The following is a 16,147-nucleotide window of genomic DNA, read 5'->3' on the forward strand; positions in this document are numbered from 1 at the left end:
TGACTTCAAGCAAAGATTATTTTTGTATATGGTTCAAATTAGCGGTTGGAAAACAAAACTTTGAATAGACACGTCTCACACCATATCTACAGCACACATATCTGCCAAAAATACAGTCAAACTTCATATAATATAAAGTAGCGTATAAATGCTGATTTGCACATATTTAACTAATTACTGCCTCAGATATAAATAGACCCTACTATCTTCATAAATATCCACCATCTGACCACTTCATTGTTTTAAATAATTTTCTATAAAAAACAAAATTTGCAATCTGAACCATTTCAGTAGAATGGCCCATATAAAGTGTTTTAGCTGAGCTCTTCTCATCTGAAGCCCGGCCTGCTGCAGTGTGTGCTGCCGACGTGTCGCTGAGCAAGGCGGAGTTCAACCTGCTGCTGCCGGTCTGGACCAGTCTGGATCAGTCTGGACCAGTCTGGATCAGTCTGGACCAGTCTGACCAGCTGCATCTGCTCAGCCTGTTAACCTTCATTCTTGTTTTTGCTCTATTTTTATCTAAAGTAAATTTGTAGTTTATTGAATTTATTGTACTTGCAATTCAGCTTTCTGCTGCTATCTGACCTCCGTTGACCTTTGTAAATTACAATAATAAACTTTATTTATTTAACAATAAACCATTACAGGGACAACAGTAATTGTTTAAATGAAAATGTAAAGTAAACTTTGTGCAGATGAATTGTGGGTCGAGGCCTCTCTGTGTGTTTAACCTGCCGCCTGCTGTGTAAACCCACAATTCACTGCTGTCCGGGGGGGGGGGGGGGGGGGCTGGAGGGCCACCATGGGACATTAAAATGACAACATAATAAGAACACAACTACTAGCCTACTACTACTACTCCTGCTGCTACTACTACTATTACTAACAAAATGTATTCATTCATACTCTGATCAAAACGTCTCATCAGAAAGAATCAGTTCAGGTTCAGCTCTTCCCACAGGCAACCACTGATCATTCTGCAATCAATATGAAATCAATCAAACATCAAATCAATGCATCATATGCATCAGATCAGAGGTGGATGACTCTGACCAATCAGCTGTTCCCTCCTCTCTCTCTCTGTCTGTCTGACAGCAGCCTGCTCAGTGTCTCTGGGCGAGAAACTGGGTGAGAGGTCAGGCTGTACTATCCATGAGTGAGTGTGTGTGTGTGGTGTGTGTGTGTGTATGTGTGTGTGTGTGTGTGTGTGTGTGTGTGTGTGTATGTGTGTGTGTGTGAGGTACGGTTAGGGTTAGAATTAGGACTGTGTTTAGATTAGGGTTAGGGGGTTGTAGGGGCATGTAGGGGTTAGGGTGTGTGTGTGTGTGTGTGTGTGTGTGTGTGTGTGTGTGTGTGTGTGTGTGGGAGACCGGATCCCATTTTGTTTTTTCTGTTTGAAAGGATTAGCTCTGCGTTCAAACCTCAAACTGCCAAACAGTTACAACACTTCTGATGGAAACTTTGATTCACTGTCTCTCTCTCTTTTTATATAATTTCCTGGCATCTCTCTCTCTCTCCCTCTCTCTCTCTCTCCCTCTCTCTCTCTCTCTCTCTCTCTCTCTCTCTCTCTAATTTCACATAATTTTCAGGCTTCCGCACCGATCATTGAGTTCCTGAACTATCATGGACTTTTGAGAGGTTTATTGCAGACGGGGAAAGTCAGAATTTGCTAATTCCCTGTGGAAGTCAGGGGAATTTTTTTACAAATTCCACTTTCCAGGGAATCCAGCAGAATGAATCCAACACACATTCATTGCATTAGATGGTTTCCAGTCAGACTGATAAACGTGAACAAACCAGGGAGGAGGAACATTTCAGGTCGTGGAGGTTCTGACTTGGTTAACCAGGAGCAGGAACTCTGTTTTCCGTGTGCCGGCTTGTGCTTCACCACAGAGGCCAGGGACAGATTGTTTTGCTGTAGCTGATCCAGGATCTTTAAAAACGGAAAAGATGTTCAGATCTGGCCCGCACTCGTCTGTTAGAACCTGAGTTCACTGCAGGGTGTTTTTATAAATGTGAGTTTATTTTTTTTTATGTCTGTATACTGTTTAAATCTGTTCTGTTGAGTTTATCACTGAGTATTTTCTGCCTGCTTGCTGCCAAAAAATTCAAAGAACTTGTTGGTATATTGTGTTTAAATTAAGAAAACCAATCAACAGATCAATCAAAATCTAGATCTAGCAGCACATCAATGAAAGGTAGAAAACGTAACAATTGAATCTATCAGGATTAGAAGGAGTAACTGCTCCAAACTAATGAGTAATGTAACGTAGACTAACCATGTTCCGTACACTTTCCGTTTGTGTGTTCATCCTCTGGGGGAATATCCAGTGGACAGTCTACACTTTGATTGATGTCTTTTCCAATAGTATTAGAGAAAAGTGGGGAAAAGTAACTCCTCCGCCTGTGTACGGAAGATCATAACGGTGTTCCGTACAGAGGCGCATAACCCGATAAAAAAATGCCCATTTCAAAGCATTTATTCAACAAAAGGTAATATATTTAACAACTTGTGATAACATAATTATCATTTCATACAGACTGCAGGACTGTGAGAAGCACAAATTAAATCGAAATGTACATTTTCGCTGCTCTAGTTAACTCCACCCAAGCTGCAGTCTGGACCGGAGCTTGCCCCACCCTCCATTTTCAAGTGCAGTGGGGGGGGGGGGGGGGGGGGGGGGGTCAGGGATGAAAGAGGGGAAATGAAGATGGCGCAGATATATATTTTATTCATGACCTGGAAGTATTTATTCAGCGATCAGTGAAAAAAGGTCATCTGTACGGAACATAGTCTACGTTAATCCTCTGAAATAAAGGAACTTGTAATCTATAAAGTCCTTATAATGGAATATTAGAAGAACAGTTAACTCCAGTTTTCAGTCTTCATGAAGAATCAGCGTCAGCCATGTTGGAAGAACGATCCTCGAGCCGTCGGTGTGTTTAAAGTCTTTTATTAACCTGAGTTCACTCACACTGGCACAAAGTGTTTGGCTCAGAGTTTAATGTACATTCTCTCTCTCCTCAAGCGGACTGGAGTTTAATTAAACAAACATTTTTGGAGGCAGAAATAATCTGATTGGTCGAGCTAAACCTCAGTGGGCGGAGCCAAAGAACCGCAGTAACATCAGACTGAAGCTCAGTGAGAAAGACAAGAGGTAAGAGAGGAGGAAGCTAATATTATGAAGCTTAGCGCTCTGCTGCTAGCTGAAACAACACAATCTACCATACTAAGTAATCTAGGTTAGCAAGTTAGCTAGCTGCTGACTTTCCAACAACATGAATGAATAAGAAAAAGAAGTCATTGCTATTCATATTTTTATTGAGGTTCTGATTAGAGTTTGTTCTCTTTCAGTTAGCTAACTTGCACTCTGAAAATCTGTGGTTCTTTGGCTCCGCCCACTGATGTTTGATTTTCTGACCAAATCACAAGTGAAAGCAATGCTGAAGTCCTGGATGTCAGACTTTCCCACCAGCACCTGAACACACCATCAGACTCCAGTCGCCCTCCTCCCAGTGGTTTACATGTTATTGGTTGAGGAGCAGGTATACTGTCAGTGTACCTGTCATTTTTTCCCAGATAAATTTCTGTCTCCCTCAACACAAATCACTATAAACATTAAACATAATCCATCATCTAAACATACTGTATATGCAAGAACAAAAACACCCAATGTACAGTTGTGTGGCTTTGCCACAGCAGAGCTTTATATTTCAAAGATAAATGTGTAAAAAGTGAGTATACTGTAATATGGTCAGAAAAAGAGGTGCTTGCTGTTTTAGCTCTGTATATACTTGGTATAGCTAAGAAGGTTTTACTGTTTCAACACCAGTAAAGTGTAAATCTGACAGACCTGCAGGCTGCAGGACAGATGGTCTGACTAGACCTCCAGGCCTCTGGATCAGACCTGGGACTGATACGGTAACACTTTACAATAAGGGTCACTAAGTTAAGGGTTAGTTAATGCTTATTAAGCATTAACTAACCCTTAACTTAGTGTCAGTTATTGTAAAGTGTTACCACTGATACTAATGGCACTAAAGGTCACTTCAAGCTGCACTAGACAACTTTGCATGTTGGTGGCCTGATCAAATGGGGGTCCGTGGCCCTAATGTGAACTAAATTAAGGGTCTGCAATATGAAAAAGATTGTATTTCTATCATACAAATGCATGATCATGTATATTTTTTGTCTAATTTTAGACTTTCCTTTTTTCAGCCTCTTGGCCTTCTCTCATATCAATATCATATATATTTTTTTTTTGCCATTTTTAGGCACCAGAGGCTCAGATGACGATAAGTTTTCACACACAAACACTCTGACAGTTTACACTCAAACCTCAGTGTCATCGTGTCATTTCACATCCAGAGTAATGAGATTATCATACTGTGTCCGGATACAGTGTGTCTGCAGCTGAGCGTCTGCAGCTCAGTGTCGGGACGTCCCGCTGCGGTCAGATACATCCACACACTCTGCAGAGCGGAAAGTCCCATAGAAAAGCATTTAGAGTATCAGATACAAAAAAACCCTTTAAAAAATCCTTTAGGTGATGCGGCAGATTCTTTGGGCAGGCTGACCCACGCTGAATATCACATAGCAGGGGAAACACACACACACACACACACACACACACACACACACACACACACACACACACACACACTGTGATAGCTTAGCATAGCAGCTTCCTCCCAGCTGAAACCGTGGACTCTCTCTCTCTCTCTCTCTCTCTCTCCCTCTCTCTCTCCCTCTCTCTCCCTCTCTCTCTTTCCCAGCAGCTTCTCTCTCCCTCGCTCGGCCTCGCAGACTCTTTCCCTCCGGTCGTCCCGTTGTGTTCTCTCAGGCCGGGACGTTCTGCGGCTCTTTGCAGAGAGAGCCGTCCGGACTCTTCACCAGCTCGTACCTTCCTCCTCCTCCTCCACTTCCTCCTCCACTTCCTGTGCCTTTCTCTGGACTTCCTGTCTGCCGGCGGAGGAAGAGCACTGACAGCAGGAAGCAGAGCAGCGCGCCGCAGATGAAGATGGACTGCAGGCCCAGAAACCTGAGACACACACACACACACACACACACACACACACACACACACACAGGGGATGCATCTGTGTCAGTATGATGTTAGCTGTTGTTTGGGAACCTAAAAAAACTCCCATCATGCAGTTGGATTCAGTAATACAGGGTGAAAAATTCAAGCACGCTCAGTTTTAAATCCTGTTCTGTTTTTAATAGAAACCTGAGTTCCTATTTAACACTAAAACAACAGACTGATCTGCTTCAGTGACTAAGGCGGCGGCCACACTGATCCATCAGAAAACAGATAGAATTATTGCTGATAGATGTTAATTCAGCCTAACCAAATTATGGATAAACAAAAAGAAAGGTATCAATCATATTGGAAAAAAGTAACAAAATCTCAAAGTGAATTAGAAACATATTCAGCTCTAAACAGACAGACACCTGACCAGTGTGACTGATCCTGAACTGAGGAAAACCTCGACCAGATACAGACTCAGTGAAAACAGACTGGCTGTAGAAACAGGCCAACACTGGCAGACCTGGCAACCCAGAGAGGACAGACAGGCAGACCTGGCAACCCAGAGCGGAGCGGCTGTGTTCACTCTGCTCAGGCAGAGGTGGAGACAGAGCTGACCTTCCTTCTGAACTGCACCAGGTATGAAAATGTGAGAGAGAAATATTTCTCCAAACTCCAAAATATGTGTAACTTCGAAAAACTTCCTCTTGACAAAAAAACTCCTTTATATCCTTGGAGAAAAACGTGAGTGAGCTGCTGTTGATATCACATACTGTGAAAACCTGAGATAAGACAGGAGAACTGACCGAAATATTTTCCATTTTTTCCTTTGTGTTTGTTTGAATAATTGCATCTTTCTATTGTTCAATTATCTTTGTTGTTATTATTGCTACTTTTTCTTGATTATCACTGTTTTGCTTTGGCAACAGATACTGTTGAATTTAATGCCAATAAAGCTCATTTGAATTGAATTGAATTGTCGGTTTGTTTTGAGCGTCAACATGGCGGCGAGGCAGAAGAACAGAAGAAGAAACAGACTCTACAGGATAAATTCAATAAGAAACTGAGCTGGAAAACCTTCAGTCATCCCGACGCTCCACCGGGTTCCGGTCGGACCGTCGTCTCTGTGTTCGCTGCTAGTTTCTACAGAACAAACGTAGGAACGCCTCTGATTGGCTGAACGGACGCTGACGAATCCGTCCGTCCAGAAAAAATTCAGCTGGTTATTGAGCTGAACCCGAATATTCGACTATTCGGATATTCGTTCGTTGGGTAGGTATTTGGTTTTCAATTTTGGGATTCGGATATTCGTTTTTTTAAATGTAATTTTATATGTAATCCGTAAGCTGGTTGCCATTGATGCTGCAAAGCAGTTTATTTTTTTTTTTACTTGCATTCAAACGTCAGTCACATTTGCTGATCGCCATGGCGACACAGAGAAAAAAGTACGACCTGAAATTCAAGCTGTCAGTTTCAAATTTGCTGAACAAAACTCAGGAGAAGCAGCAGCAAGACATTTCTCCGTTGATCTTTTTTTTTTTAAATCTTTTTTCTAAGGTAGGCTACCGGTATTTTGATACAGGGCTCTCCCTCTCTCTCTCTCTCTCTCTCTCTCTCTCTCTCTCTCTCTCTCCCTCTCTCTCCCCCCCCTCTCTCTGTGCTTTAGAACGTAACCGCTGTGAAACAATCAGAAAATAACGTTTTATTTCTCTGATTCACCGGCTTTCTCGCTACTACCGCTCCCTCTCTTCATTCACTTTCTAGCTCTCTCGACCATCTCTCTCTCTCTCTCTCTCTCTCTCTCTCTCTATTAATTGAAGTTATAAAGTTATATGTATGTTAAGTATGTTTTCAGCGCTGTGTTTTTGTGAGGAGGAACTGTGACTATGTGTGAACTTTGTCGGGTGAACTGTTACCCGTGTGTGGTACCCGTTTATTCTAAGCTAAAAAATAAATTCTTGCCCTGAGATGAAAAGTTTTTATATGCAGAGTGAAACCGTCTGAGGGCCAGTTATGGTGCAGGAAGACCACATTTAGATCGACTGGCAAACCTGAAACTGAGAATGGAAACACTGACTCTACTGTCTGAGTTCAGACGCTTCCTCTGTTCGGTCAAACCTGCTGCTGTGTGCAGAACTGAAGTTCTTTAGCAGAAGAGAGAGAAACCGGCCCGGATGGAAAGAACATGTTGCGTAACGCAGCTGCTGGTGTGCAGGCAGCAGAAAGCAGCCGGGCCGCATCACCAGGAGTCTGCAGTGGAGTTAATGCTGATGTTATCTCACGGTACGAGTCGATACATGATCTGAGGTTCAGGATCAATACGACCAGGATACCATGTGATCAATAAAAGTTCAGTGACAACAAAGTCTGACTGTGCAGGATTCTGTTTATTTCTGAGACTCAAATCTTTCTACCGATGCCATTGGCTGCTGGAATGTAAACAACAATTTAAAAATGTCATTGTCAATGTCAAGTGACAATAATATAATTTGGATGGAGAGCTTGTGAAACTGTGATGGTCAAGAGTCTCATTAGTGATTACTACAGCAGAATAACATGGAGCTGATATCACCATTCATGTTCCTGACAGCAGAATAACATGGAGCTGATATCACCATTCATGTTCCTGACAGCAGAATAACATGGAGCTGATATCACCATTCATGTTCCTGACACAACAGACGGACTGACACATTTTTGTATTGAGATATGTTGAATTTGAATATATCGTCCCATCCCTAATAAAATCCCTTGCCAAGCCAGTCATGTTTGGCCGTTTGCAGAATGTTAGACAGGCTCCAGACTCTCTGACTCACCTCTGTCTGAACAGGTCCAGGTCGTAGTAGTGACAGGAAGTCTTCCTGCCGCACTTCCTGCCCCACAGGATGCAGGTACTGTCTATGGCAATGCCATACAACACCGGGCCGGGCATGAAGGCTGAGAGAGAGAGAGAGAGAGAGAGAGAGAGAGAGAGAGAGAGAGAGAGAGAGAGAGATTGATTAAATTATTGATTGATTTTTTTTTAATCAGAAGACAGACAGTCGGCACAATGCCTCTTCCAAAAACTTTTACTGTTTCAGGTTTTGTTCTTTTGTATGTAAAACCTCAACATTTATTATTTCTAAATTTAAAAACAAACAAAAAGATAAAACACTGTTAGCCATATAGCAGGCACTATATCATGGTATCTGATGTGATGAGATGCAGTGTGATGTGATGTGATGTGATGCAGTGTGATGAGATGAGATGTGATGTGATGTGATGTGATGAGATGTGATGTGATGTGATGTGATGTGATGCAGTGTGATATGATGCAGTGTGATGTCATGTGATGTGATGTGTGTGTACAGTATTTGATTACAGAGCCAGCAGTCCTGTCTGGTCTCCATGACTCACCCAGGACTCTGAACAGCATGTACTGAACTCCCACTGCGAAGGACTTATCTTCTGGCGGGACCGTCCTGCAGCACACAGGGACACACACAAGAAAAAACAGTAAGAAAACCCTGAGATTAAACTAGAAGGCACTAAAAGCTCAAAAAGCTCAAACCTCTGCCAGTGCTGAACAATTCTGCAACTTGCTGTTACACCAAAACAGGTTCAATTGATTTTGTGACTCTGCAAAACAAACCATGGAACCCAGTCTCTGTATCTGTTAGTTTCATAGTTTTGGCTAAAACATGATAATCGTCTAACGGCAGAAATCCCAGATCCAGATCACTACCAAAATCGAATCAATTGTTGCTTGGTCCAAAGTTGATCTGTCCATCAAATTGAATGGAAATCTGTTCCTATGTTTTTGAAATATCCTGCAGACAGACAGAGAGACAACCTTCTTGGCGGAGAAAGCAGGAGATTCGTGAGTATGTAGTAAAAGGGAGAAAGAGAAGTGCACTTCTCTATTTTAGTCTTTCCTGTGCCCCCCTGCCTTGAAAGTCATCTATCAGGTTACACATCAGCACTGAGCTGAAATGTGCACAGAAAACAACAACATACCACACTGATATATCATGCTGCATTCCTCCAGTACAAAAACACATTTGTGTATTCATTTTCTGCTGTGTGTGTGTGTGTGTGTGTGTGTGTGTGTGTGTGTGTGTGTGTGTGATGGCATGTTGGGACAGGGCTGATGTGTGTGATAACAGCAGTGGTGGCATCAGCCCGGTCTTCTGTTTGGAGCTCGCTGACAAACTTCTGGCTGCTCTGGCTGTTTGTTGGGAACATGATTGATTTTATATTGACTTCTTAGCATGCTGATATGTTGGCTTGTAACTGTTTGTATTGTAATATTTTCTGGGATTTATTTTTCCGCAATTTCCTACTAATTTCCTAAAAAAAAGAGTTGATATCTAACTGTTAATTTCTTCAGAAGTTTCCTGGAAAGAACGGTGACATTATGAACTAATTACAGGGAAAATGGAGGGAGAGTTTGATTGGTGGAGTCGAAGTTTCCAAGGAAGAAACATGAAGTTATGTAGAAAATGGAAGAGGTCGGTTTGGTGAAACTGATGAGAAACTGTTCATTTCTAAAATAATACAATAATATATAATAATAAAGATAATAATAATAAACAGCAAAATTATAAACTAATCATTGGAAAAGTAGAGGCAGAGTGTGATGACCCCCCCACTCTCCTGGCTCTGGTGGGCGGGTCGCTCCTTCAGCTTTAAAGCCTTCAGACCATTCAGTGTCTCTCTCTCCCTCCTCACCTATACACCTTTTGTTCTGTTCTTTTGGTTTGATGTCGTTTGTTTACCCCTTAGATTTAGTTAATAAATCATTGTTTTAACTTTTACTTTAATTGTTACTTCCTTGAGCCGGGTTGTAACAGAGGGAGATTTAACTCAAGTCATTATTCACTTATGAGGAAATTAGAGGAGGAAGTTATGTGCTGGTATTTGAATAAAGACAGACCTTTGTACCTGTTCTTGTTCTAATGTACCTACTTGAAATAAAGATTTGTATACAGTAGTTATTAAGAGACAATTAATGTGAAATAAGTCACAAAATAATTGTGTGATGTTTAATGTGTGGAAAGTTGATAGAAATGAGTATGTAAATGGACAGACTGTCTTCCTGTACGGGTTTAAATTACAGATAACAGATAAATAATTAAATAAATGCCAAAAATAACTTCCTAATTTCCTGGAAACTTTTGCCAAGATACAAAAAAAAGATTAGAGACAGACAAACATCTGACTCAGCAGTAAAACCATCAAAACACTGAGAGAGGTGACAGAAAAACCTCCAGCTGAGAGGCTTCAGGACTCGTCTGCTGTGATGAGACTCTGCTGTTAGTCCTGATTCAAACTTTTCATCCATTTTTATTTTTTTAATTTACCCAGAGAATGTCTCACCTCAGTATCATCATGTATGAGGGGGTCTGGGAGAAGGAGAGGATGAGGCAGGTGAGAGCCGACAGCACCATGAAGGGCAGCAGGAGGTGGGAGCAGCCGCTGCCGCAGGTCCCGGGGGAGGCGGAGCCAGAGCCGGGGGAGGCGGAGCCAAAGCCGGGGGAGGCGGAGCCAACGCAGCTGCAATCTGTGTAGTTCTGTTCAGACAGAGACACAGAAACACACCCAAGTCAAGTCAAAAGTCAAAGCGTTTATTGTCATCTGCAGTTAAAAACAAGTTTCCCCGTACAATGAAATTCTTCCTTTGCCTTCCGCTCTGAATTCCATTTATCAAGAAACACAAGGTATAAAAAAACGTAGAGATAAGAGAGAATAATAATAAATATAAAATAGAGTAATATTAAGTGATGAAATGTCTGTGCAAAAGTCCTGTGCAAATGTTCTGTATGCAGACAGTGGGTAAATGTCTGTGGGTGTGCAGTGTGGAGTGTGTGTGTGTGTGTGTGTGTGTGTGTGTGTGTGTGTGTGTGTGTGTGTGTGTGTGTATGTACTGTCAGAGTCCTGCAGAGTCCTGGGATCCAAGGTGGGAAAGTTTGGTTTTCAGCTGATTTCAGACAGGCAGCTCAGACCTGATGACAGTCTGAACAGCTGGTTTGAAATGTGACTCGAATCGCATCTCTGAAAATCCAATCTGACCAATCAGATCAGATTACAAATGTTTTTTTTTTTCCTGTCACTCATGGATATGACAGGTTTGACGTCGCGGTTACAACAGTTACTGACAACCAGTGATGTAATGCCAGGAAATGGCGAGTGTGGAACTAATTACATTTATTCCAGTTACTGAGGAGTTTTTTTTGTGTACTTGCGCTTTTTTGAGTATTTTTTAAAAGTCAGTAATTTGACTTCTCCTTCAGTCCATCTCTCCTGCAGTTTTGTCCTCCAGTCCATTTTAAATCCATCCATCACAGAACAGATTGTGTGTCTCTCCATCAGCAACAGAAACTGGATCAACGTAAACTGACAAACTGTGGATCCATTCACAGCGAGAAGAGGAATCTGACTTTACTTTGTTTCTGCACTTTATTTTGTCGTTTCTAATGGAAAAGATCACAGCTGACAACGTTCTCTGTTCTAAAGAGGAACTCAGGAACTTTTACTCTGAGGATATTTTAAATCACACACTTTTCACTTTCACTGAAGGAGATTTTTACACCAGAACTTTTACTTTTACTTCAGTCAAATATCAGCAAAGTCACAGAACTTCTACTTGAGCAGGACTTTCCAGATTCTTCTGTCTCCTAGAGCTTAAAGAAGAAGTGGGCTTGTGAACAAATTCAGGGTGGATTTTCCCTTTCATTTGGGATAATTAACACCACTGAAAGAAGCTGATCCTATTTCAGAAACCGAGATTGAAACCAAGTCTGGGAAATGACCCGGTTTCTGGAAAATCACACATTAAGGATTAAGGATTACATAAAGAGGCTGTTTGGCATCTGCCTTCGTTTCACTCTGAGAACTCTGATAATCACTCCACCTGTTTTCGCTCAAGACCACTTCCACAGAAACCGGCCTGAACGTCATGCAAGAAAGAGAAAGTGTGTGTGTGTGTGTGTGTGTGTGTGTGTGTAGAGAAAAGAGGAGGGGAAAGAGAGAGACAGAGTGTTAAACTGAGAGAGAGGGAATGTGTTGTTTGAAGAGTCAAAGCAGAAGTGAAGCTGACAGCGAACACAATCTGCAGCAGACCAGAGGGCGCTGACCCAAACAGGATGTGATGTCACGTTCCCCCGTCCCGTAAACTCCGGCGAGGGAGCCCGGTGTGGGCGGAGGGAGACGGGTTTCTCAAACTGCAGCTGGAAAATGAATTTCCCAGCTGATGATCTCCACACTGACACTGGTGAACTGGGTCCATGGTGAATGTTTTTTCCTTTCTCCCAATGAAATTCCTGTGTTTTTTTGTTTTTTTTTTGTCACCTGTAGCTACAACAAATTCGTAGATGTCCTATATTTTATCTCTATTTTCAAAATTTTGAAACGGATCTCTTAGCGGATAAGAAACAAGCTTTTTATTAAGATCATGTCTGGTGATTTGTGCGTCTAAGAATAAACTTGCTTACTCAGCAGCTTATCCTAATTCTCCCTTTGAAATGAAATAATAAAATCATTTTTCTTACACGGACTTTGTGGGTGATGTCGTCCATCTCCATGGCGACGCAGCCGGCGTGGCAGGGAGACCTGAACTCCACGCCGTCCGAACCGCAGACCGGGTTAAAGGCCTCCTGAGCACACCGACAGGCAGCACTGCAGGACAGGGGGTCCTGACTGAGCACACACACACACACACACACACACACACACACACACACACACACACGTTTACTTAAGTCACTTTTGGGGTATTTACATAGACTTACATTCATTTCCTGGAGACTTACCCTAACCCTAACCATAACCACTACTTGCCTAAACTTTACCCTAACCTTAACCACTGACCCAAAAATCAGCTTTTTACCAATTGGGGACACGACTTTTGCCCCCAATCAACTGGTCTTGTGTGCCTGAAAGTAAGTTAAGTCATACCCACACACACACAAACCATTCAGTAACAAAAGTAGTAAAAGTGAATAGTGTGATAAGGTGGATTTGGTTACTGTGACACAGTAAACTGTCTTGTCTTTAGCCCTAGTCTCTACTCCAAAACATGAAGAGTTGGAGCTTGAGAAGAGTCAGCTCAGTTAACCTGAACAAACTGTTAGCTAGCTAACTAGCCAGCAAACACACTGATGTTAATGTGAACACGCTAACGCTAGCTGCTACTAGCTACGTTAGCTAGTGTGCTAATCAGATGCGTTAACAACAAGACAGTGATGGTTAGCTGACCAGATGCTATGGTTAGCTAGCTAACAAGCTGACATTATCTAAACACTAAATCAATCAGATGGATCAGTGATGAAATGATCAGTTCAGTCAGAAACAGACAGAAATTAACCGTCTGTTCAATTCTGTTGAGACAGAAACACAGTCAGCTGTTCAGAGCTGAGGACCTCCAAGATGGCCGCCAGAGGGGGGTTCCTCTGTGTATTTAAACATAGCGACTGACTGTCTGTACCTGGGGGGAAAGACTCCAGCGACCCTCTGGGTGGGACATCCCACCAGCAGCAGCGGCAGAGCGGTGAACAGACACAGCAGGATGGTGGCGCTGCACATCCTGCTGGCTCCGCCCACAGACAGGTTCAGCCTCCGCATCAGAGCTCCGCCCAGAACCGTGCCCAGGACCGCCAGAGGGATGTCCACCCCGCCTGAGGAGAGAGAGGTCAGGGTCAGTGTCTGAGGAGAGAGGGGTCAGTCTCTGAGGAGAGAGGGGTCGGTCTCTGAGGAGAGAGGGGTCAGTGTCTGAGGAGAGAGGGGTCAGTCTCTGAGGAGAGAGGGGTCAGTGTCTGAGGAGAGAGGGGTCGGTCTCTGAGGAGAGAGGGGTCGGTCTCTGAGGAGAGAGGGGTCAGTGTCTGAGGAGAGAGGGGTCAGTGTCTGAGGAGAGAGGGGTCAGTGTCTGAGGAGAGAGGGGTCAGTCTCTGAGGAGAGAGGGGTCGGTCTCTGAGGAGAGAGGGGTCAGTGTCTGAGGAGAGAGGGGTCAGTGTCTGAGGAGAGAGGGGTCAGTCTCTGAGGAGAGAGGGTCAGTCTCTGAGGAGAGAGGGGTCAGTCTCTGAGGAGAGAGAGGTCAGTCTCTGAGGAGAGAGAGGTCAGTCTCTGAGGAGAGAGAGGTCAGTCCGCAGCACAGAATAAGAAGCCAGCAGGCGTCGATTATCAGGAGGAAACAGGAAAGCTTGAAAATACGCTTTTTTCTACTATAAAAAACCTTTTCCTCATTTAAAGGTATAATATGTAACATTTCCGCATTAAAATATCTAACTGACTAGACCTATATAAATAAACGACTATAAACGACTAGACCATGTTATATATTTTTTTGAGTTTCATTTGGTCTCCTGTCATGGCGTCATATCCCCTTTACCCCCTAACTTCCAGTCCAGTTCAGTTCAGTTCAGATCAATCCAGTCCAGTTCAGATCACTCCAGTCCAGTTCAGTTCAGTTCAGTTCAGTTCAGTTCACTTCAGGTCAGTTCAGTTCACTTCACTTCAGTCCAGTTCAGTTCAGATTAGTCCATTTCAGTTCAGTTCAGTTCAGTTCAGTTCAGTTCAGTTCAGTTCAGTTCAGTTCAGTTCAGTCCAGATCAGTCCAGTCCAGTCCAGATCAGTCCAGTCCAGCTAGCTAGCTAGCCGCTCTAGCCGCTCTGTTGTTTTTTCATTCAGTTGTTTTTATCTCTCTCTGTGATGGATCATGTTATTCATTCCCGTTTGCTGCGTTCTGTCGCTGAAGCTGTCCCCGTTAAAAAACTCCCATGATGCCACGCTGCTTCATGACGTCATCAAACTACGTCTTTTGTTATTGTTTTGATTGAGACCCCTAGAGGCAGAAATTACATACTGTGTGTTTAACTTACATTAACAAGTTTGATACTAGGCTACTTACTATGAAACATACTATGAATTTACCTCGTAAAGGTTTATATCAGCCAATATATTTAATATAATATTTAATATATTAAGGGGATTATGTATGAGGCACAGCTGAGGTTAATAACAGAAACGAGTGTTGCATTATTTTCTAAAGAGTTATGTAGGTACAAGTAACAGAAATATTTAGTTAATACAGAAAAAACAAAAGAGAACGGAAAAATATGAAAGAACAATATTGTTTTTTTTGTGTTTGTGTTGCTGCGTCTGTTTCAGTAAAAGGCACAGAGCCAGTTCAGTTCAGTTCAGTTCAGTCCAGATCAGATCAGATCAGATCAGATCAGATCAGATCAGATCAGATCAGATCAGTCCAGTCCAGTCCAGTCCAGTCCAGTCCAGTTCAGTTCAGTCCAGATCAGATCAGATCAGATCAGATCAGATCAGTCCAGTCCAGTCCAGTCCAGTCCAGTCCAGTCCAGTTCAGTTCAGTCCAGATCAGATCAGATCAGATCAGATCAGTCCAGTCCAGTCCAGTCCAGTCCAGTCCAGTTCAGTTCAGTTCAGTCCAGATCAGATCAGATCAGATCAGATCAGATCAGATCAGATCAGTCCAGTCCAGTCCAGTCCAGTCCAGTTCAGTTCAGTTCAGTTCAGTTCAGTCCAGTTCAGATCACTCCAGTCGAGTTCAGTTCAGTTCACTTCAGGTCAGTTCAGTTCAGTTCAGTCCAGTTCAGATTAGTCCAGTTCAGTTCAGTTCAGTTCAGTTCAGTTCAGTTCAGTTCAGTTCAGTCCAGATCAGTCCAGTCCAGTCCAGTCCAGTCCAGTCCAGTTCAGTTCAGTTCAGTTCAGTCCAGTCCAGTCCAGTCCAGTCCAGTCCAGTCCAGTCCAGTTCAGTCCAGTCCAGTTCAACATGCTGATCTGTTCTGCAGCAGAAACCAGTTTCACCAGTTCTGCAGGACCATTAGCAGACCAGATCAGTTCACAGTGTGTTATCTGCAGCCTGGCTTCTGTTCAGAGTCTGGTCAGTGACTCTGAGCTGATGAGCTGCTTCAACAGACCAGGCTTTGTTTTATTTTACAACATCTGTGAATGATTACAGTCTGCTGACTTTCCATGGAATAATCTGACTACTTTCTGTTGTATTCAGTGTGGGCTGGTTTCTTCCAGAGAAGCAAAATCATGAATCTGGAATTCATGATTCAATAGTTTTAAAATATTAAGTTTCAAGTGTTAAATAACTTTGTAAAGTC

General features: G+C 42.8%; 1 protein-coding gene across 1 annotated transcript; it reads right to left on the reverse strand.

Moving 5' to 3' along the window:
• Positions 1-2,938: 2,938 nt before the first annotated feature.
• Positions 2,939-13,712, reverse strand: LOC139667276 (solute carrier organic anion transporter family member 2B1-like; the record flags this gene model as incomplete). Its single annotated transcript, XM_071546728.1, has 6 exons — positions 2,939-5,042; positions 7,847-7,967; positions 8,427-8,491; positions 10,389-10,582; positions 12,560-12,707; positions 13,495-13,712. Coding segments are annotated over 6 exons (948 nt in total), but the record flags the coding sequence as incomplete, so codon positions are not given.
• Positions 13,713-16,147: the final 2,435 nt, after the last annotated feature.

This window comes from Centroberyx affinis, unplaced genomic scaffold (genome assembly GCF_046629955.1).
Source record: "Centroberyx affinis isolate AG114_WGS23_722 - 3 ecotype Tasmania unplaced genomic scaffold, CSIRO-AGI_Caff_v1 ptg005412l_1, whole genome shotgun sequence".
In the NCBI taxonomy this organism is placed as follows: Eukaryota; Metazoa; Chordata; class Actinopteri; order Beryciformes; family Berycidae; genus Centroberyx; species Centroberyx affinis.